Raw genomic sequence first — 23,083 nt, forward strand, 5'->3', positions numbered from 1 at the left:
TACTATACGGGAGCTTGATTATAAAACAAATGACTAAAAACAGTATTCAGAATTCCTTTTAGAAAAACTAATTTCAGTTTGTTCTGTTTCATTTTAAAGAGAGAATGAAGTAGTAGGGTATTGGTGCATTTGTGCTGCTGAGATACAGCTTTGTTTTTCACTGGTATGTTTAATAAAGTTTTTGGTTACTAAACTTGGTTGCTCTCTACAAAAGACAAGCTTTTCTTATGGCAATGTGTTCAAAGTATACTAAGGTCATCTGTTTTCATTTGTAACATAATTATCATACAGTGCATTCTTTAAGTGTTACCATCTTCCATCACATATTTTCTCTCAAAGTGCCACAGATTTTGTATTCTTATTAACTCCTTGTTACAAATGATGATACAGTGCCACAAAATATAAGGAAATAGAGAATTTTTTCAAAAGATTTTATTTATTTATTAGAGAGAGAAAGAGTTGGGCACATGAGATAGAGAGACAGAGAGAGAGGGCAGGGACAGTGGAAGAGGGAGAAACAGACTCTCCACTGAGAAGGGGGCCCAACTCCCAGGACCCTGGGATCATGGCCTGAGCCAAAGGCAGACACTTAACTGACTGACCTACTCAGGCACCCCAGGAAATGGAAATTTAAAGGGAAAAAAAAATGTGCCCATATAGGAGTCTTGGTCCAATAGTTATTAATATTGTGAACTATGTATAAGATCAGAATATTTTTTAATCCCTAGGGAAAAAAAACATTATCATTAAAAGAACAGCTATTGATCTTATGTTTATGATGATTATGATCTCATATTACTTTCTTGTATGTCTGTTAAGCACAGTTCCTCATATTCCAAATAAGCATGCTGCACTGTGTGATGAGAGGTGGAGGTGGAACAAGATGGTAGAAGATATTCTGAGAAGAGAATGCATAAAAATAAACAATTATGTTGTATTTAGTATAGATAATACAAATGCACTATTATAGCCATCCAACTACTGCACCTTTGCAATTCATTTCCCAATTGTGCAATGATTTGAAATGTTTAGAAATTTCATTTAGAAATGGAATGCAATTTTCAACAATTTTCATGTATGAATCATCAAAAAGCATAATCTATGCTGATTTATCCTAGATGGATGGATAAAAATAGAGATTAGGTTAAGAAACCAATGTAAAAAGAGGGGGCACCCCAAATATGCTCTAGAAAGCTATCCCAAAGTGTGTCAGACATAACTCTGTAATTTTATCTATTACCCCAAAAGAAAATTTCTCTTATCTCTTTCTGCATGGAAAAAATGGGAATTTCCAGCTGTTGTTATGATTGCTAGAGTTATCATTAAACTAACAGTCTTCAGATAATTCCACCTTCTTTCTCTTATTCTTTAATCTCTTTTCTATGCATGATCTATTTCTTCAAAAGGAATTTTCATATTTCTCCTTATTATTTGTTTCATTAGGAAAAAAAGACCTCAAGTAATGACATACACATGTATACACATTCATAATATCAGGATAAAAATAGATGCAACGTGATACAAATCCTTGGGGATTATAACTTTTAAGACATTTGATTCCTAATTGAGATATATTGAAAAATATGAAAAGTTTTCAGTAAAAGATTGGTGAGATTTTGTACACAGTGTGTGTCTAATATCTCAAACAATTTATCTCCTTTTTTACAGTGGAAGCAATGGCCATATCATCAGTTCATATATTTTAATCCTTAGGAAATAACGTTTCTAGAAAACTCAACAGAAGACATGACTCAAGGAGCATTAAGTGTATAATCATATGAGAGGGAGGTTTCAAGGTGGTTGCAAACTCCTCTCCATGTTTTTATCTTATGGCAAACACTTACTTTTCCCAGCTTCAAAGAAAAGAAGTCGTTTGAGTATAATTAAAAACGTAAGGTGTATGAGAGTGTTAGTTTGTTATTTACCCTTTCTTGCTCCTGTGAGACAGCTGTTCTGCCTCTTCTCTTGAGTTTGGGAAAACAGAAATATTTGGAAGCTTAGAAATATTCATTTTTCCCATCCCACTGTCCATCCATCACTGAATTCTTCCTCAGGCATAAACATAAGTCAGATAGACAAAGAAATTATATTTCTGGCTATGGATGTGGCTGTGTGTGAGGAAGAAGGATTTCAGCTGTGTGGGGGGGGTGGGGGAGGTCACTAATGGAATATCCCATTTATGATAAAAAAAGAAAGCTTCTCATTTATTTATGCATAGTAAAGTCCTAGACAGAAAAATACACATTAATACCTAACCAAATAAATTATTTCAATAGACTGTTTATAAATGACAGTGCATATATGCATATATAATAGCTACAAATTGGGTGCCTTGAACGGAAAATTCACATTGACAGTCTGTACTGCAAACTTTGTTTAAAGCACTAAATACGATATCAAGTCCTCTGTCAATGACAGCAGAAGGTTCCAGGCACTATTTGTTTCATAATCCTGGATCTAGCTGACTCTTTACTTCTCCTTTGCAGATCAAGTTGCCACCAAATGCTGAACTGGAGCGTGAGAGTCAATCCTTGTTTGGTTAACAAATTCCCAGCAACATATACCCCCAAACCCCCAGGAGTTGTAGTGATGTCATATCCGTTGCCCAGGTCTCCACACCTCTCTCGGCAGTTACTCCCTGTATCTTTTGCTTGGGTCAAAACTTTTGAGGTGGGCTGGCTAGATAGCAGCGGGAGAGAGGGTAAACTAGGGCTCGGGTTGGAGGAGCTTCAGCACCTCGGTCAGCGCCCACTGCAGCCCAACCCACCCCCTTGAGCTCGCGCGGACTCCCAGCTCTGAGAATGCCTGCGGAATGATCGCCCCCCAGGGCGGCTGCCGCTGCTGCCGCTACTGCTACCGCTGCTACTGCTCCCGCTGCTGCTGCTCTTGCTCCTGCTCCAGCCACCGCCTCTGTCTCTACTCTGCTCTGACTGGCAGGCAGAGAGTGCAACTGACGAGGGAAAGGTCTCTGCAGTGAGAGTGGAGTGGCTACAGAAAAGAGAGTAAAGAGGGCAAAAACCCAGATCAGAATGCAGGCGACGTCCAACCTACTCAATCTCCTGCTGCTGTCTTTGCTTGCTGGATTAGACCCTTCCAAGGTATGGGCAATATTTAACTCTTGTTTGAAATAAATGTGCAATATGTAACAAACCGACCAAAAATGCAAATAAATATGGGGGGAAAGGCACGAAAGACAGCTCTCTCAGCTATCTTGAGGTGCCTGGCTTATCCCTACTGCTAAGATAACAAGGTGAACTACCGAAGGAATAGCTCCTCAAGGTAGAGTCCAGGCGAGGAGGGGTTGGGGGAGGGACCAAGAGCGAATATAATGTGTATGGGCAGAGGACTATGCGGCTCTCGGGGGAATTTAGCTTATTCCGTATCCAAGTGCTTAATGCTCTCTTTTGAAGTCGGACGGGTAATGCAAAGGAGTTAGCAGTTGAAACAATGCAGTTTGTAAACATGTATTAGGAGATGGTGCACTGTTTCTTTGTTGAAAGCAGAGAAGCGTTTTCCAGCTGCTCCTGGTCAATAATACTCCCATCGCAGACGTGCTGCGGTTTGTGTCCAAAACATTTAGGATGCTGCTGGTAACACACACGGCCGAGCAGCAGAGCTATACTCTGCCATGGCTGAGAGGCGTTCGTGAAAGGAGCTTGTGTTTATTTGCTTCTTTCTTTTTTATTAAGAAAATTAGGAAGCACTGGGGAAGTTCTGATTAACAGTGTTAAGAAACAGGAAGTGAGAACCCTGTCAAACTAGGGAGGGAAAGAGGAAGGATGAGTTGTCTCGTAGCTCTTGAACTCCGAAAATTATCCAGTACTGGTAATTAAAGTGAACGCTAAGCTCTTTTGATAAAAAGGTAGAAAAATATGGAGAAATATTTTCAGTTGTGTGCGAGAAACGTCTTGACCATAAAGTGAGATAATGTGAGAGCTTCAGCATTCTAAGAAAATCACAATGACCTGAAATAAGAGATAAAGGCATCTGGTAAAAAGAATAAGAGATACAATTTTTGAAATAATTTTACTTATTTAGCTTGTCAAGAGCACTTAGACAAAACAGAAAAAAAATGATACCATGTTACAAAACCATATAAAGCTGCATTTGAAAATATTGTAAAGTTATTTTTAAAGCTTAACATTATCTGTGTGGTGTAGAGAAATGAAGTTTCTTTTCCTAATTGGATAGAACTAATATGTAACCAAGCATAATCTAGTATTATGGTTGACTGAATATTTCTAGGCCGAATATAGTATACAGTGAAAACTTAGAATCATATCATATATATTTGTAGTTATTTCTTTGCAGTTTTCATATTTAGAGAGACCTGATGAGAATAATTTTATTTTAAAGGTATGGTTATGCTGGTATTGTCACTGTGAAATCTCCACACAGTGTGTGAATTCCACCTTAATGATCTTAGTAGAGTATTTTATATACTAAGGGGTAGCTTTACATCCAGGTAAAAAGTGTTGACTTTGTTTTTATATTTTTACATTTTTTTTTCTTTTTGTCTCTGGATTTATAGTGACACATCCTACTGCCACTTTCATTATATTCTATTGGTTACCACATTTGAACAAATTCAATTATATATCTTTTTTGGAATATTCTTGATAAAATAGTTTTTTAAAGCAAAGCCAATTACTGAGTTACTGTAGGGAAAAAAAATCACTTAAAGTGAGTTTTGTCATTCTTTAAAATGAATTCAGAAATGTAGAGCTTTACCAGGAACTGCATGTGTGATGTGATTTGTCTGGTATGTTTAGTGTCTGAACACCTTTTTGAATTCTTGAACCCCACTCCTTCCCAAATTAGATATATATAAACAAAAAAGAGCTATTAAATAAAAGAGCTGTTAAATTCTCCAATGACCCGTTTCAGTTAATATGATCTTTTCTAGTATTAAGAAGTTTGTCTGTGTATTCAACTATATATAACTTTTCTGTTGATGTAGTGGGCTGTTTAGTACAAGTAAGCTGAGAAATCCAGGCAAGGAAAACACATATATGAACTTTTCAAATTGTCCTTTTCAGATTCTAGATACTGTAATACAGTGTGTAAAGAAGAGATGATATTTTGTTCTACATCATATATGACATTATAGAAAATATTAAAAGGTTCAGAGCAAATGATTTTAATGTCTAAAAACTTTTGGGACTAGTAGACAAAATATTGCTTTTAAAAAGTTAATAAAAGCTACTGTTTTGGCAAGGTGTTGATCACCAGACTATAAGTATCCCTCCCAACCAAATCATAAATGGTACCAATGAATTCTCAAAATAATTGTCAATTAGGTTATGAACTAGAAATTTTCACAAATTTTATTTGTTGTTGCATAAACTACTTAAAGATTTAGGTAATAAAATTAGCATTCATAATGCAAATTATGTGTGATGAAATTGAAATAAAAATCCAATGATACAGAAATGTATAAGACCACAGTTCTTGAACAATAAGTAATAATTAAGTGATGACAGTTAAATATACAGAAATTCTAAACAGTTGATGTTTTTTAATATACTAATATGCTAGAACTGATATATTTCATAATCACATTTTTAAATAAATGCATTCAAATATTCTTCTATATTGTTACACTTTCTTTATAGTAAATATATATGTATAATTACACATGGAGACCCACAAATTGGCAAAATAGGAGAGCTCCTAAGAATAGGGTTTTTTTTTTTTTCAGTTATAGGATTGCCACATGGATCAAATATTGGAAATCTAAACCTTAGTGATCATTGCATATTTATTAATCTAAAAACAATAAGGCTTTCTAATAACAGCGTCAATTCCATTTCATGGAAGACTAGATAATGTTCAGGTTTATGATCATTCTTCCTAAGATTGAAACTTCCAGATCTTATATAACAATTTATAAAGTACTTAAGTATCGCCATCTTATGGTAAGATAAGTTACTTGAAAGTCAATTTTATTTTTAAATTTAAAAAAAAATCCCCAAACTTCTATATTTATAGAATGGACTTACTTTCAGCATGTACTCACTTTCTTTTCTCTCATTTGATGTATCAGAAAATTGGCAAAATTAGTATTTTCTTTCAGCAAAGAAAGGCAATTCACCATTAATTAATTATTTGTATTTTTGTATAGACAGGTTATCAATTTTCCTCTCAGAAAATTATGAGAACTATGTTTTCTTAATTAAAATCTTATTAACAAGTTTCTAGTTTCATTTAGAAAAACTCATAGGTATATTACTTTACCTATTTTAAGAGAAATTAATTTTATTTGTAATGGAGTGCCTGAATTACAGGCAATGTGCCAAACCATCAATCATTTAATAAGTAAATTTTTAAAAACCTGAAAGCTTGTAGGAATTCAATTATTGCTTACTTTTATGGAGAAAGGAATATTCCAGTGCTAGAAATTCCTGAGAATGGCTGCTAGATGGCATCTCTGTGCTTTTAAACTAAACACACTGAGTTCAGTAATGACCTTGATATTAGGAGAGTGAATCTCTTTTTCTTTTACAAGAAGATTTTTAGCAGACCATTATTGAAACATTATAACAAAATAGTAATTCCTGTGAATCAGAACCATGAATTTCTCTGCTCTGCAGTGCTGAAACAGGAAGAAAGGAAGAAATAAATGTGGCTGTGCCGGTTTTAAACAGAACATTTATACCAGAGTCAGATACTTGGGGAATAGTTAAAAAGCAGTGACATAAGCATAGACACACATTGGGGTGACTGCTGAACTTTAAGGTAGTTGTACCTCTGGGATAAATAGATTGAAAAATGCCCTAGCACACTTAGATGAAGAAAACATTCACTATCTCCTTACCTAGAAATATATTAAAGAACTTATCACCATGCTACTTGCTCACACCACAAACATAATAAAATGTAACAGTGATTCAGCAATTATGTCCAATACCAAACTGTTCTTTCTGTCCAAAACAGCCCAGCTAATTAGAACTCTTGCATTAAATAAGACAGTTGCTTTAAAGCCACATAAAGATGATGAAAAACAAGAGAATTTCAATCATTATATTTTTAATGCTTCATAATGTAATTCACCAGGTATACATGCCTTTGCATTTTGGTATTGCTAAAGAGGTATCAAGGACCTAAATTGGCTATGGTGGCTTTTGTACATAAACCCGAAGTTCTTGTTCTTTCAACTTTTAAATGAAATTAATAAAAAGCAAAAGCATCAAGGGAAATATAAATTTGTTGTAAAATTAAAAAGATAAATTTGTTGTAAAATTAACTTTAAAAATCTATCTTCTCCTGTATCTCCTATATGCCAGACACACCGTCTATACAACAGGACCAACTCAAATTAGCACAGAAAATATGGATCGATGGCATTTGGCAAAATCTGTAATCACACACCCATAAACCCTGATATGGTAAAAAGTGAAAAGTTCAACCCAGCCCATCCATGTTTTGAAGGAACAAATTACTTTCTTACTCTGATTTTATCCCATTCTCTTTAAACCAATTGAATTCTTATTTTAGAGAAAGTAAATATTCCTTCTCACTCTCTTGGCAATCTGAAAAGGTTAAATTTGTACAATTTTTCATTTATTTTTCTTTTAAAATTCTATCCCATGTAACTGTGCAATTACTGTCTTTAAAAATGACTATTGGGATGACGGATAGGTTCCCTGTTGGGATGGAAAGCGGCACAAAAGTGAGAAGCATAGTAGGATGCAGGGTCCTTTATTCTCCATCCCCCCTTTGCCACTATACGTGTGTGTGTGTGTGTGTGTGTGTGTATCCATATATACATATATATGTATATATGCATGTGTGTATGTATATATAGATGTGTGTGTGTGTGTGTGTGTGTATGAGGACGACACTGAGGAAGCTGTGATCTCACCTATAAAAAGTGAAGCCTACATGTTCTTAAAAGTTCTTTGTTAAACTCTAGGAGACCCCAAGCTACGCTTTGCATGTTTGTGGGTCCCCAGCCCTCCCATCCCCATTCATATATTGAAACCTAATGCCCAAAGTGAGGGTACTTAGCCCTGACTGAGGCTTTGGGGAGGTAATTAGGTCCTGAAGATGGAGCCTTCACAAATGAGATTTGTACCCTGATATAAGAGGCCACAGAGAAAAAGCTCATTCTTTCCATCATGTGAGGATACAAACAGAAGTCTACAACCTGGAAGAGGATGCCCCCACCTGACCCTGCTGGCACCCAGAGCTTAAACTTCCAGCCTCCAGAATTGTGAGAAATAAATTATCTGTTTATAAGCCACTCAGTGGAGAACTTTGTTACAGCAGCCCACAGACTATAATACTTTATTTAATCATATTTGATCATTCATGAAAAATTAGCAAATCGTTTTGTAGGGTATAGCTTCTAAGATCATAAACTTTGTGACATCGGGGGATCAGCCTGCCTAGATAATATCATGAAGTCTTCCTCTTCTGTGCTAGGCATTCAATAAAGCCTTAGGTTTTCTACTTCCTCACAAACCATCCTCTCCTTCCCTCCTATCTCCACATAGATGATTCATGTACCCGGGTTTATTCATTTGCCCATCAAACTTTACTCACCCAACAAAACTGTGGAGTGGATCTGAAAACCAACATGTTTCTTGCTTCATCTCTAAGTCTTTTATTTAATTAAAAGTTCTCTATTGAAAAGCAAAGCAAAAACTTATTTCTCACATGAAGGGAGTTGCTAGTGTGATGAGGAGATGTCGGAGGTATTCGGGAGGGCTAATTATAAAAGGTCCTGCTTATCTTTGCTGACTCTTCCCAAGCAGGAGCACCCTTAAGGATTTTGGACTTGCAATCATTACAAAACTTCAATTTTTGTACTGACAAAATATATAAAGAAAAAAATGAGACTGGATAAAGCTAAGACTTGGCATTTGATTTACTGGAGTGTTAATTAGTCACATTTTACTTTAAATAAATTGGCATCAGTGAAAGTAATAGAGGAGATACAAAACCAGACAGCTGTCTTTGCAGGTTAGATGAGATGACCATGGGTCTTTGGATCATCTGTGCATTTAGATGAATATGTATATGTGTATGTATATGAACAGATGATTTCATAGTGGCATTAATATATTAAAGTAACATCAAAAATTATCTAAACATTTACTAGCTAGATCCCAGGTAATCTAAAATATGATCTTGAAATTAGCCATCCATTTGCTCAGTCTACGCCACCTACCAATTAAAAACCTTGAAGGAGATTTTCTATGGAACTAGTATTATCATGGTAATTCTCCGATGTAATTTTTAAATTGTATACTAAATGAATTCAACATAAAAAGGCAAACTGGACATGAAATCATGGCTTTAAGGCCTAACATGATTTTAAGGCCTAACTGTGCAACATTTCAGTAAGACAGTTATCTCTCTAAAGCTCACTTTTCTTAGCTATGGACTAGATGGAATAGCAATAGTTCATACCATTATTAATTATATATATAATTGTTTATATATCACTTATACCAATAAATCATTTATATATAAATCCATAAGTTTTTATATAAATATTTCATAACATCAGTCAATCTATAACCAGATCTGAAGTCTGTTTTGTACCATATGTTAAGATCGTAGTAGAAAAGGGCCTTTCATTACTCTTTTTTCTTTGCTATTCCTTCTTCTCAGCTTTCAGAAAAGTTAATGTCATATTTCTATGTGATCAGCAGAATTTCTCAGAATCAGCCCATAGTTTTGGTCAAAGCTCCAATTTCAAAATATCACCTTGAAAATTTACATCATGCTTATAGCCCAAAAGGCACCGCTTACAAATTTGTTAAAAAAAATACAAGACATGCAGAGTGGTTCCGTAATATCAGAGCCAAACTACATCCAGAAAAGAGCTTTTAAACTAATCATGGAGAGTGTGTCACAGAGAGGATGGATATATTTAAACAAAGATCTATCAACAGATAAAATTGCTTTTTTGACCAGCATGAAAAGTGTAGGCTTCTTGTGTCTTTGTAAAGTATACCAATGATAAAGCATTTTTTTTAAGATTTTATTTATTTATTTATTTATTTATTTATTTATTGGACAGAAAGAGAAAGCACAAGCAGGCAGAGCGGCAGGCAGAGGGAGAGGGAGAAGCTGATTCCTTACTGAGTAAGAAGCCCAATGAGGGGTTCGATCCCAGGACCCTGGAATCATGACCTGAGCCAAAGGCAGCTGCTTAACCGTTTGAGCCACACAGTCACCCCTATTAAGTAGTTAAATCCTCTCTATGATTTAAAAATATTAAAGGAAGAAGATTTAGAAAGGGATTTTCTCAAGTTACTCCGTCTAAATATGTTCAAGGCAGAAGGTCCTTGTCTTGGTCCATTCAGGCTACAATAACAGAATACCACAGACTGGGTTAACAACAGAAATTGATTGCTCACAATTCTGAAGGTTGGGAAGTCCAGGATCAAGGCACCAGCATGATCAAGTTTTGGTAAGGGTCCTTTTCCTGGTTCATAGTTGGTTCCCTCTCATTGTGTTCTCATATGTAATAGGGGCTACGGAGCTCTGTGGAGTCTTTCTAGAAGGGCACTAATCTCATTCAGTGAAGGCTCCCCTTGATGACCTAATCACTTCCCAAAGCCCCCACCTCCTAAAACCATCACATTGGGCATTGGAATAACAACAATTTAGGCAGGTAGGAAGGACATAAATGTCAAGAACATAGCAGTCATGAAGAAATGACAACGTTATGAACATAATTTCTCTGCTCTCATCTCCTGGATTGCTTTCCTAGTCCCTTTGTTAATACTGGGTTTCTTGCTCTTTTTAACAGAGACTTTTACAAAGTGCTTGAAAAGACCTAACCCTTAATCAGCCACTTAATAATACTTCTAATGTTACTCATCCAAAAGCAAGTCCACCTGAGTAACTCATGAATTCATTCTTTCCTTTCTCAGTTCAACTGATGTAAATAATATAAAGGGTAAAAATAGATAAGGATAACTATATAATTTTTAGGATAGACCCTAATCAAGAAAAATTAATATTTAAGAAATGTATTATTTCAGAAATATTTGCACACCATCATTTAGTGAGATTTAATATATTTCCGTTACTTGCTATAAGAGGTGGCAAAGCCTTTTGGGAAGGGGGGTCCAAAATACAGGAACAGTATAAGAACATCTCTATCAAGAGTGCCATTAATTTGAATGTGACTAATAAAAATATTCAAAAATATTCTTGGAATTAAAAAGTAGAGTTTTCTAAAAACATTTATTTTTTATGTTTTAAAAACAAGTGTTCTAAAGTATATATCATAAGGCTATACCTTCCGTCATTCTTATAACAAGACTTCAGGAGAACAAAAATAAGTTCAGAAAGAGGATCACAGATGCTGTTGTGTTCCTCCTTTCGCCTCTCTTTGGAAAGCTCTTTCCCTCATCTCCATATGTCAAAATCTTACCTATATTTTAAGATGCAACTCAAATGTCACTTCTTCCATACATCCTGCCCTAACACTCCTCATACCCCAGAGAAAGAGGTAATCCTGATAAACTAAGAACTCCTAAAAGAAATCATGTTTTATTCATCTTTGCATTTATAGCCACTACACTGCCTCTGAAATAGAATAGGTGTTCAGTGAACACTGAGTTGGATTTCTTTTCCCCCCAAATTTGCTCTCCTCTATTGCACTCTATTTCTAATCACTTTTAGTACACTTTCCACTTTTTTTCCCCCACTTGGTTATTTATTGTATTATGTCTCCATGAATAAATTGTACGGTAACTGAGGGCAGACCCTGTCTTAGTCATTATCTTATCTTTTCCCATCGGGTGACTAGCATAGGATCTATTCAGGTAATATACTTAACAAGTATTTGTTGAATGGACAAATTTATAGACAAAGAAAAAAATAAGTCAAGGAACACTTAAAAAACTCAAAATCCTGGGTTAAATATGTGTTTGGGGTCCATACTCCCACTAGAAAAGATATTAGGGACAGGATAGTAAATTGTAAGAATCCTTTCAAGGGCTTAGACCTCTTATATCTGGTTATTTATCTTAAAGGATGCTGCAATATTATGTCTTTTTAAATTTTTGATTAATTTCCTGTCCTACCTTACCATCTTTAGTGCTAGTTTTGACTTTTCATAGCTCTCTGGGATACTACAACCTTAATACTCTTGAGAATTACCTGCTGTGTTTCCTGATACTTGGTAGTAATGTTAGTAAACCCTCTTATTCCATCGTGTGTGTATAAGCATCCATTTTATTTGCATAGGTTTATAAGTCTGAAGAGTTTATCAATGTGTATCCACGTCTTGACTACTTTATTTTATGTAATGTCTTAGCCTTATCTGATAAATTAGTATATTATTGATATTTCTCCATCTCTTTGTAAGGACTCCATTTTTTTAAGAATATAAGATATGCTCTTAAAATTATTCTCTTACTACACGTTCTTATAATAGTACCATATAAAGAAAAGTAATATTGCCTGTATATTTGTACTACATTACTAAATGAGCACACACCATGATACAGAATAGTATTAAATGATTAAGAGCAAATATAGGTAGAGTGGAGTTAAAAAAAATCATCTGAGGGGCGCCTGGGTGTCTTAGTTGTTAAGCGTCTGTCTTCAGCTCAGGTCATGGTCCCAGGGTCCTGAGATTGAGCCCCATGTTAGGCTCCCAGATCAGAGGGGAGCCTGGTTCTCCCTCTCCCCGCTGCTTGTATGCTCTCTCTCTTGCTATCTCTCTCTCTCAAGTAAATAAATAAAATCTTTAAAAATAGAAAAAAAAATCATCTGAATTTAACTTCTAAATATCATCAGAAAATTCAATATTTTCATGATTAACTTTGTAGGCTCAAATGCTCTGGAAAGAAATGTCAGTAATAAATTGTCCTAACAGCACAAACAAACAGCTACCTAGATAACCCCAAAGGGAGTGCATAAATTGAATAGATGATCTTTTTTATTTTTCCAACTAAGTTGAAGGTGATTAAGAAGCATTATCCCGTGATGATTTAAATAGCATTACTAGAGGGACCAATTCCAGATGGCAGGATTTCTTCAAATAGAGAATCAGTATTGGAAATGTTGATTCACTGCACCAAAATGTCATGGGTGAAATATTAACTTAAAAAAGACAATAACACTTCTGGGAATGATCTATGTCTATGGATGCTTAGGGAATTGGTTATCTGGAATTAGTACCAATGTTTAGTATTTTTACACCTACATACATTTTGTGGCATGATAACTATATCTTAGTGTGTATCACTGTAGTACTAAATAAACAGAAATATTATCTGGCTCAAGACCCACTGAAGACTTTTGATTATACTTACCATTTATTATTTATATTGTGCTGCAGATATACTGTACTCTTTACAGAAAGCTGAATGCTAGACAAAGTCAGAGAATAAAATAACTCTAGTTTGATTGCATATACCTTAAAGCCCTCTAGGGATAAGCAGGAGGAAATGTATAGAGACTTATGAAGCTCATGCCAAAAAAGTAGCTATTGTAATATAACTCAAAACTGGGCATAAGATATGTGAGAGTAAGGAATCAAGTAGATGGGATCAATCAATAATTTACACATGGTGCCCTTATTTGTTCCAAAGCACCATGACTTTCCTGTCAGTTAAAGCAATTAAAAACTCCAACTCTAAATATTTGGAATGGAATAAGACTGTAAGAAGTGATAAAATTATAAATGAGCTTATATGTGGCAAAGAGGTGGATACACTCATATAGCTGAAAGAAAAGAAGGGTTGAGAGGGGATAAGTATTTGTTTACACACTAGCATAGACTGATGCTTTTACAGATGGTGTGTTCATCTGCCAACATGCATTTGAATTATTTCAAGTGGTTTACTGCACCCCCACACAGAATGATTGCATTCATTAATATGAGAATTGGTAACCATTTTCTTACTGTTGGCATTCACTTTTAGAACAAAGTCTCTAATTTAGTTCAATTTATCTTTAATATCTCTTAGTAAAAAGAAATGGGAGGAAAAGGCAATGAAAACATCCTTATTTCCTTTTTCTTTCTTGCAGCTTACCTTTGCAAAGAGGGAGGCAATAGAAAGGTGATCGTATTTTGTCCATTTGTCATCATTTCTCTTGGAAAAGATACCTCTCAAGGGAATCAACATAATTAATATTAATTTAACATATAAAATGAAAATAAAGGAAGATAAGAACCATACCAAATCAAAGCAAGTTACATAATAATTAGGAAATTGGAAAGTTCACAGTGTTATAGACAGTGTACTAAATTAGGAATTTAAAAAGCTGGGGCCTAATACCAGTTTTGCAACTGTCTAGTTGTATGGCTTTGGACAACTCATTAAATTTTTTTGGTTTCCATTTCCTCATGTACAAAATGAAGATGCTGAGCAAAATGCTCTTTTTTTATGGGTAGGTCCTCCTAAAATGGGACACAGTCATGTCTTATAAATGTAGCTCATCATTCTTTCATCCTTCCTTCTGCTCATAGACTCTCAAATTTTTAAAATTAAGGGTAAAACGTAGGTCTCTTTTACTTTACTTCTGAAAATCAAAGTTAATATCATCTGTCATCAAGAAAATCATGGTAATTTAGTCATATACACAGTGACACCAAAATAAATGTAAAATATATAAGCTCATTTCACATCTCAAGCATTACAGAATATTTAATCTTTATTTTGTATCCTTCCTTGTTATTAGCTTTTGAAGATTCAGTGAAAAACAAATGAGTGAAGGACATTGTGTTTCTTTATCTGACAGTAGTTAAAAGAGACTCTAAGAGTTACAAGAAATAGAGAGACCGCCTATTTTATTTCTGCATAAAGGAATAACCTCCATGACACAACTGAAGAATGGTTAGCAAGCTTCTATCCATATGTTTTTATTATTGGGGAGTGGACAGTATTCAGGAACAGTAGTCAAGGGACTAGATTATTTTTAATCAAAAAATAATTACAAAGTTTCTTTTTAAATGAAGTTATGACTTCCAGTGATATTTTCTGCTACTGAATTATGATTCATTATTTGGCTAAAAACAGTACAAAAAATGCATATGGACAGTGGTAGACAGAATAATGTCCTCCCCAATGATGTTCACATCCTAATCCCCAGAAACTGTGAATATGTTTGTTACCTTACTCGGCCAAATGTGACTAAATTAAAAATTCTGAGATGGGAACATTGTCCTAGATTTTCTGATGGGCCCAATGTAATAAAAAGGACCTTATAAGAGGATGGCTGGATGCTTAGAATCAGAAAAAAGAGAGAGGATGACAGAACAGAGACTGGAGGGAGTCACTTTAAAGATGAAAGAAGGGGCCAAAAGCCAAGGAAGCTGGACAGCCAAGAAAATGGATGCCTCTCTACAGACTCCAGCAAGGAATACAGCCTTGTTAGCACTTCAGTTTTAACCTCAGAGAACTTCATATTTCTGCCCTCTAGAACTGTAGGACACCAAACTTGTGTTGTTTTAAACCACTAAGTTTAGGGTAATGCCTTATAGCAGCGATAGGAAACCGATACATGATTCTAGATGACAGTAATTACTACATAAACATGAAACATAAGTCAGCCAAATAATGCTACAGTCTGTGCTTGTGAATATTAACATTAGAGAAACAATAGATGTAAAATTACAGTGAGTTCTAAAAAGTAAAGTTAGATAATATAGAAATGAAAAATTGTTTAAAAAGATGACTAATAAGGTTATACATAACCTTAATTTAATTACATGATAGATAACCATTTTCCCTAGCTGACATTTATAAGATACAAGTGAGTCTTTTAGTTGTTGTTAGGTAAAATCTGCCTATAGAATCTCACTCTCAATCTAAGAATTAAGTGGTTGTCATTTCATTTCTTTGCCAACCCAGGATCTTAAAAGCATTTGATGCCACATTCTTTATACTGGATTTGTCATCTACAGTGAAAATGCAAATAAATTGTCTACATATGATTCAGTAAAATGATGAAGACAGCTCCTTCTTTTCATCAGTCAAATTTGATCTAAGAAAGGCACTTGTATGTCTTCAGATGAAAGCAATTTTGTTTAGAGAACCAATGCATGTTACACAATAAAGGCATGGTCAAACACGATGATTGTTTAATGATATTCTACAATGTATAAGCAAGTGTACAGTTGAAGAAGAAAATTGTGTTGTTGAATTTGGTTATTTAATTTTAAATAATTGGGATTTGGTTTTAGCTTTAGGAAAATATACAAAGTGAAGAAAACAATTAGTCCAGAAATTAATTACTCTCAATGATCTTAATTAATACATGTTACATTTATATTACATTCATATTAGGATAAATTTTTCAACAAATACTTATGCCTGGCAATATTGTAGGAATTGGAGATAAAATAATTTTTAAGAGGTATATAGTTACTACTCTCAAAAAGCCCTTAATGTTTTCTACCAGAGAACTCAAATCAGATATATTAATAATTATAGTACTATGTATGTAACAGACACTTGCATATGACACAAGTCAGGGATAAAGAATGAACATCTACAGCAGACTAGGCATAAGAAAAAATTTCCTGGGGGGAGTGATGCTTAAAGGAAGATCAGCAAGACAATGAAGGAAGAAAGGGGTTTCCATTAAAAGGCAACTCATATGAAGTCACAGAGATATAAAAAAGCATGTGAAACACTTTAGAGCTTTCAACATGACTTGAGTCCTTTTACTACTAATTTTATGAGAAGTAGGTGAAGTTGATGAAAAAGAGAGCTATTGGTAGCATTAAAATGGTAGAAAAATGATTACCTAAAGTGTCCAAGATTTGACCTATACTGGCTTTAAACATATTTCTAGCCTTTAATTACCTTAACACAAAACAAAGAAATAAAACACAATGTAGTTGTATTATTGTAGTTAGAGTTATACAGAGAAACAAAATCAACAGGATGTGTAGGGGTGTGTGTGTGTGCACTTGTGTGTGTGTGTGTGTGTGTGTGTATATATGAGTGCACTCGTGTGTGTATATATATATATACACACATATGAATATATATCATACATAATATATAAAAATATTGATGATGAGGAATTGGCTCATGCAATAGATATTTCCCCAGCCTGCAGTCAGCCAGCTGAAGACCCAGAAAAGCCCATGGTGTCAATCCAATCCAAAAGCCTATAAGCTCAAGACCTAGAAAGAGTCAATGTTTCCATTGGAGTCCAAAGATAGGGGGAAAAAAATCAAGGTCCCAACTCAAAGGCAGTTAGGCAGAAATTTTCTTTTACTAAGTCCTTTATTTCTATTCAGGATGCCAACTGTTTGGGTGAGGCCCACCTACATTAAGGAGAGGAATCTGCTTTACTTAGTATACCAATTTTCAACTGTCATCCAGAAACACTGTCACAGAGACAGTCAAGGTAATGCTTGACCAAATATCTGGGCATACCATGGTTTAGTCAAGTTGACACATAAAATTACCTAACATAATAACATTAAAAATGTATATATATATGGTTATATATCTAGCTGTCTCTATTTTATCTCTTTCTATCCAATTTCATCTCTATCTACCTATTTTAATCCTCAAATAATTAAGTTACTGAGAAGAACCCCAACACATCTTACTCCAAGATCTCTATGACTTCATGGTGATTGTCTGTCCCTGCCTCATCCGTATCATGCTGATTAAGCTCCCCTATGAACTGTGAATGGAGATTCCTGGCACACTGTGGACTGCATCACCACCATCATACATGAAAATTATTATTACAAAATAATTAAAACTATCATAAATCTTCTTAGAACAAGTCTGTTGTCAAGATATTCCCCCACACAAATGATCTTCTACTATATTCTGATCTAGTTACAAGATGATTCTGGCTTGGTCAAATTGGCTTGCAATTTGACATCACCTAAAACTGTTAGTCAGGTTGCATACTGAATTCAAATTCTATTGACCAGGTTTTTCACCATGCAAAGGTTTTTCATCTTGGAATTTCTTTCATCTTTATTTTTCCTTTTCCTTCCTTCCTTCTTATTTTATTCCTTTCTTTTTTTTTTTTATTCATTCAAAAAACACAATAAAACCCCATCACAATGTTAAAAGTTGGAGAAGAAAAGTTCAAAAAATATAAAACTGGTTGCCACATTGCAACAAAATACCAAATGGCTAAGGTAAGCCTGCTCTTGAAGTTTGGAGCCAGACACCAATAACATGATATTTGCATCACCGGGGACTTATGGTGGAAGATTTTCAATGCCTTTTTAGAATGTCTGCCACACACCTAGCATTAATTGGACTCTAAGGATACAGGAGTGACCAATTAAATAAAAGTCTCTGCCCTCGTAATGCTTAAAATCAAACTAAAATAACAAACAAATAAGAAAATTGCATGTCACATGATAATACACCATGTGGAAGGAAAATAAAACAAAGAATAGTAAGTAAGAGGCAGTAACATGTTGTAAGGTCCCACAATAGTGGGACAAAATAGGTCCCCCAATAAACCTGATGCTTGAGCTGAGACATGAAGGTGAAGGAGTAAGCCATGTAGCTATCTGGCAGAAAAGAGTTCCAAGAACAAAAAAAAATTAAGTACAAATTCAGAAAAGCAAAAGCACACAAGTGGCAGGTTTGAGAAAAGGCAAGGAGGCTAGTGAACAAGGGAAATGAACAAAAAGGAAACTAACAGGAAATGAGATCAGCAGTTTAGCAGGAGAAAAATCTTGTGGACTCCTCTAAGTAGTCTGAAGGAGTCTGTGGGATGGGAAGATACTGTGTGTTTTGAGCACAGATGTGACATTTTATTTTACTTCTGGTGATAAGGGAAGAAGAGAGACCAGGTGGTATAAAAAATTAAATTAGTGGTGGTAGCTAACAGAATTTATTCAATGAGTTGAAAATTGGCAATGGAAGTTTTTTGGTTTGAGCACTTGGAAAGAAATAAGTCTCTCAAGATACCAAACCCACTGGGAGAAGAGATCAGAAGTTAAACTTTAGAGTTGCTAAGTTTGAAATGCATATTAGATTCTCAGAGTCCATAAACTGAGGGCTTTGGAGGGGAGGGGGGTACGAGGTTGGGTGAGCCTGGTGGTGGGTATTATGGAGGGCATGTATTGCATGGAGCTCTGGGAGTGGTGCATAAACAATGAATTTGGAACACTGAAAAAAATAAAATAAAATGAAAAAAACTGTCAATTCGACATCCAAGTGTTGTTTTTGAGTAGGCAGTTGGTGTTTAGAGCTCAGTGGAGAGGTCTGAACTACATATATCATTTTGAGAATCATTAATACGTAGATAGTACTCAAGCCCATAAAACTGGAGGGGATCGGTGAGAGAAGTGGCCTGAACACTAATGCCTCAAATATTGAAAGGCAAAAAGCTGAGGGAAAACTAATAATAGAAACTGAGAATTTATGAAACAGGAGGAAAAGTTGGAGAAGGTACTGTCCTGAAAACAATGTGAATGAAATGTCTCAAGGAGAAAAAATGATTAAATTAAATTTTCATATGCTCCAACTGGACCAAGTAATATGAAAATCGAAAATGAATCGTCTTTAGAAATGGAATCGCTGGTGAGACTGATAAATGGATTCAGTACACTGATGGTGACAAGTCCTCATCTTAGTGGGTTCAATAAAGCATAAAGGAAGAATTATAGATAACAAACAGATATAAATAAGACTTCTGAGGAGTTCTGCCATGAAGAGAAGAGAAATGGGGTAAGCCTAGAGGAAGATATGGTATCAGACATGCTTGGTTTTGTTGAGTCTAAAATGGAAGAAATAACACCACATTGTAATGCTGATAATAATCACAAATAATCATGAATGGTTTTAAATAGGATCACAGAGAATTCTTCTATGGGAACAGGTGGGAAGACAAAGTATGTGTACTAATGCTCTTTGTGGTTTAGATAGGGGAGTGCAGACACATGGAAGCTCTCTTGTAATTGCTTTCATCTTCTCAGTGAAATAGAAAGCATGGTCATCAGCTGAGAGTGATGATGGGTTATTGGTAGAAAGAAGAAAAGAATAATGCCCTGAAAACTGCAATTAGGAGCAAAAAGGACAGCTTTTCCACTGTCAAGCTGTGATAGAGGAGTGTGGCAAAGGGCTTGGGAGTGCCTTAGAGGCAGCTGTCTACTCAGGGGAGAACGAGATTTCAATAAAAGTAAAAGGTGAAGAAATTTTCACAGAAGAGAGTAGACATGAGGGAATGTCACTAATGATTGATTGTGAGTTTCTCACATGTTGCTGTCTGCATTAAATCGATAATGAATCTTTCATGTACATGGAAAGACAAGTCTGAGTTTTCCCCAGGAACTAGTTATTTTTTCACTGAGTCTATGAAGAAGTTTAGCTAGCTCAGATCTCTCTTGATGTGGAAAACGTACAAAGCCATAAACTAGTTGAAGGGCATTCAACACAGAGTATTATAGAAAGTGAAAAGATGTATCACTTCTTTCCCCCACACTTTGGGCCAGATTTATCTTAGATGTCATAGCACACCCAAGGGAAGACTCAACCACTGATTCTTCAAAGTTGATATGGTATAACCAGGAAAGAGGGGCACAGTGGGATTGTATATTTTAACCCTATTGGGCCAAACCTCTGCCCTGAAAATTTCCTTGGAACATTTTTAAAGCAACACAAGAAAGTTGTATTGCTGACTGATAGGGAGGATTTAGCAATTTTCCCACATCCATGAGAACATATTGTAATAGTCCCACCAAACACATACAAGAAAACTGGATTCACTTTTGTTTCTTCCACAAATCCTGAGACCAAAATAAAATCTTATTTCAATGTACTACATTAATGCAAAGAAATTTGTAGTTTGTTATATTTAGCAATTTATTTATGCTGTAGCATATGTCTAAAGGAGACATGGCTCACATATGTCTTTTAATCTATTATACAATGTCTTTCTAATTATCCAACAAACATAACAGAAGAAAAATGTTAAGTTTAATTTTATGTGACTAAAGCAAGCAAAAGAAAAAAAAGATCCATGTGACATTCTTCTCATTTTCTTGCTATGAGGTAACATTGTAATAGAATAAAAGGAATCGTAAGGTAATATAATGATGTTGAAATAAGAATTGGGAAATAGAAAAATTAAAACGTGCTGATGTATTTGTGCATGTGTGTGCTTGTGTGTAAAGAAGGGGAAGTTTTATCTGGCAACTACTAAAGTAAAACTTCAACTATCAAAACTTATTACATAAATTATATAAATCAACAGCATGAATTATAGAATATTTTTAAATGCAGCTTGATTATTTCCAATTCAAATAATAATCTAAGTTAGTCCCACAAATTTTGCTTGAACTGTTGCCTAATAGAAAGCTTTAGAACTCATTGAAAAAACAGATGAGATCACTTTCAAATTATCCTATCAATTAAATGGGCATGGGTGATTTAAATTCCCCATCAAAATTCTTTTCTGCCTTTTTTTCCTTTTATGCAAAGAAAACACTATTTTTAACCTCTATCATAGTTACTATATGATCCAAATGATGGGAAATTGCAGTAAATAACATTTCTTGATTGAAATTATAAGAAATTATGTGCCTTCCTTGAAGCATGTTACTTCTGTCTAAATCATGTATTTCTTGGTATTATAATGGGAAAATAATACCTCCCTCATGGGACTACATGAAGGTTAAATAGCATTTTGAAGCACCAAGTCCACTGCTTAGCATTAAGTAAGTGCTAAATGAATGGCAGCTTATTTTTCAGTAATTAGTGTTCAAAAACATTGTTTGTGCTGTATGTCCTACTTCTTAACTAATGTAATAATCTGTAACCTGACATTATTCATTCAGTTCACCTTATCCAATTTTACATGATTTCCAATATATCTTATGAAAAAATAAAAGATATCTATTCTTTCCAGAAACTCTACCTACTTCTGGCACCATTCTCATAAAGTTTTGGTTGTTTTTTGTTTTTTGTTTTTTTTTTAGATTATCTTTTGAAAGAGTGGTGTGAATATGTTATTATTTATGAGAACAAAAGAAAAAAAAAGAAAGTATTTTACAAAGACCCTTCAAAATAGAAAAGGCTATGTCTGTGGGAATAAATCAAGAGTGTAATTATTTTTTTAAAAAGACAATAACCAATGATCTCCCACAGTATTAACAAACGAGGATTGGAAGGAGGCAATTTTATAGGTTCTACCCTTACTCATTTACAGATCATCTCTCATCTCTTGAACAAAGCTTGTTGTGTTGAAATGCTTTTGCAGAAAGTAAGACAGAATTGAACAAATGCCTCCTAAGGCCTCTTCCAGGGCTGGGATATATGGTGTCTCATTTCCACAAATCTTTGCGAAGCACATGTTCATTCAGGCCCCCACATGCTGTGATTTTAGTTTCTTCCAATTTTCTATGCTCTTTTTTGTAAGCATGTCCATTTGGTGTTTGTCTAAAATCATAGTCCGTGTTCATGAAAAAGAGAAATACACACAGATCTAAATTTCAGTTAACCGTGGTCCAGCTCTTTAGCAAAATAAAATATCTCAACTCGAAGATTAAAGATGTGAGAATAGAATAAAATCAGTCACTGGATCATCTGAGAACTTTTCCCAACTGTTAAAGTGAGAATGTTGAGAATGAGGAAAAAGTTTATTAAAACCCCCAAATGAAATATTATTTAGTTACCATTTTGGACTCTTCCATTTTAATAAAGGACGTTAATTCTACCACTAACACAGTTGTTAAAACGTAGTTTGTATACCTACCATTGAAATTTCTAGAGAGTAAAATTTCTTGTTTACTATTACCCAAATTTTATTGAAAGCATTGTTAAGAGCAAATAATTCAGGGAAGGTTGTTTGAATATACCAATATGTAAGGCCAGACTGTCCATGAAATAGAGATATATACTGCAATAGCTCCCTCTTCTTCATTATATAGTTCTTAACAAAGTGTATTTTACATTAGGCAAAGTAAGTCTATTTATAAATGTATAAAGGATTTTAAGATCCTCAATAAATAGGGGAAGGATGGAAAAGTTATCCTTCTCGGAGTCCAACATATAATAAAACCTTCAATTTTTTTTTTTTTTTAGTTTAAGGAATATAGCATGGAAGCTAAAAATTCATGAGATAGAATTGAATTTGATTAAGAGTTTCTCCTTATTAGCTATGG

General features: G+C 34.6%; 1 protein-coding gene across 1 annotated transcript in view; it reads left to right on the top strand.

Annotated features, from left to right (window-relative positions):
* Positions 1 to 3,029: 3,029 nt before the first annotated feature.
* OLFM3 (olfactomedin 3) overlaps positions 3,030 to 23,083 on the top strand; it is a gene marked incomplete at both ends in the record, with an annotated part of 191,081 nt that continues 171,027 nt past the window's right edge. The window contains one exon of the mRNA XM_080802825.1: positions 3,030 to 3,098. Coding sequence (XP_080658951.1) covers positions 3,030 to 3,098 — 69 coding nt within the window. The remainder of the gene's footprint in view (positions 3,099 to 23,083) is intronic.

Source organism: Martes martes (assembly GCF_963455335.1).
Source record: "Martes martes genome assembly, chromosome: 4".
Taxonomy (NCBI): domain Eukaryota; kingdom Metazoa; phylum Chordata; class Mammalia; order Carnivora; family Mustelidae; genus Martes; species Martes martes.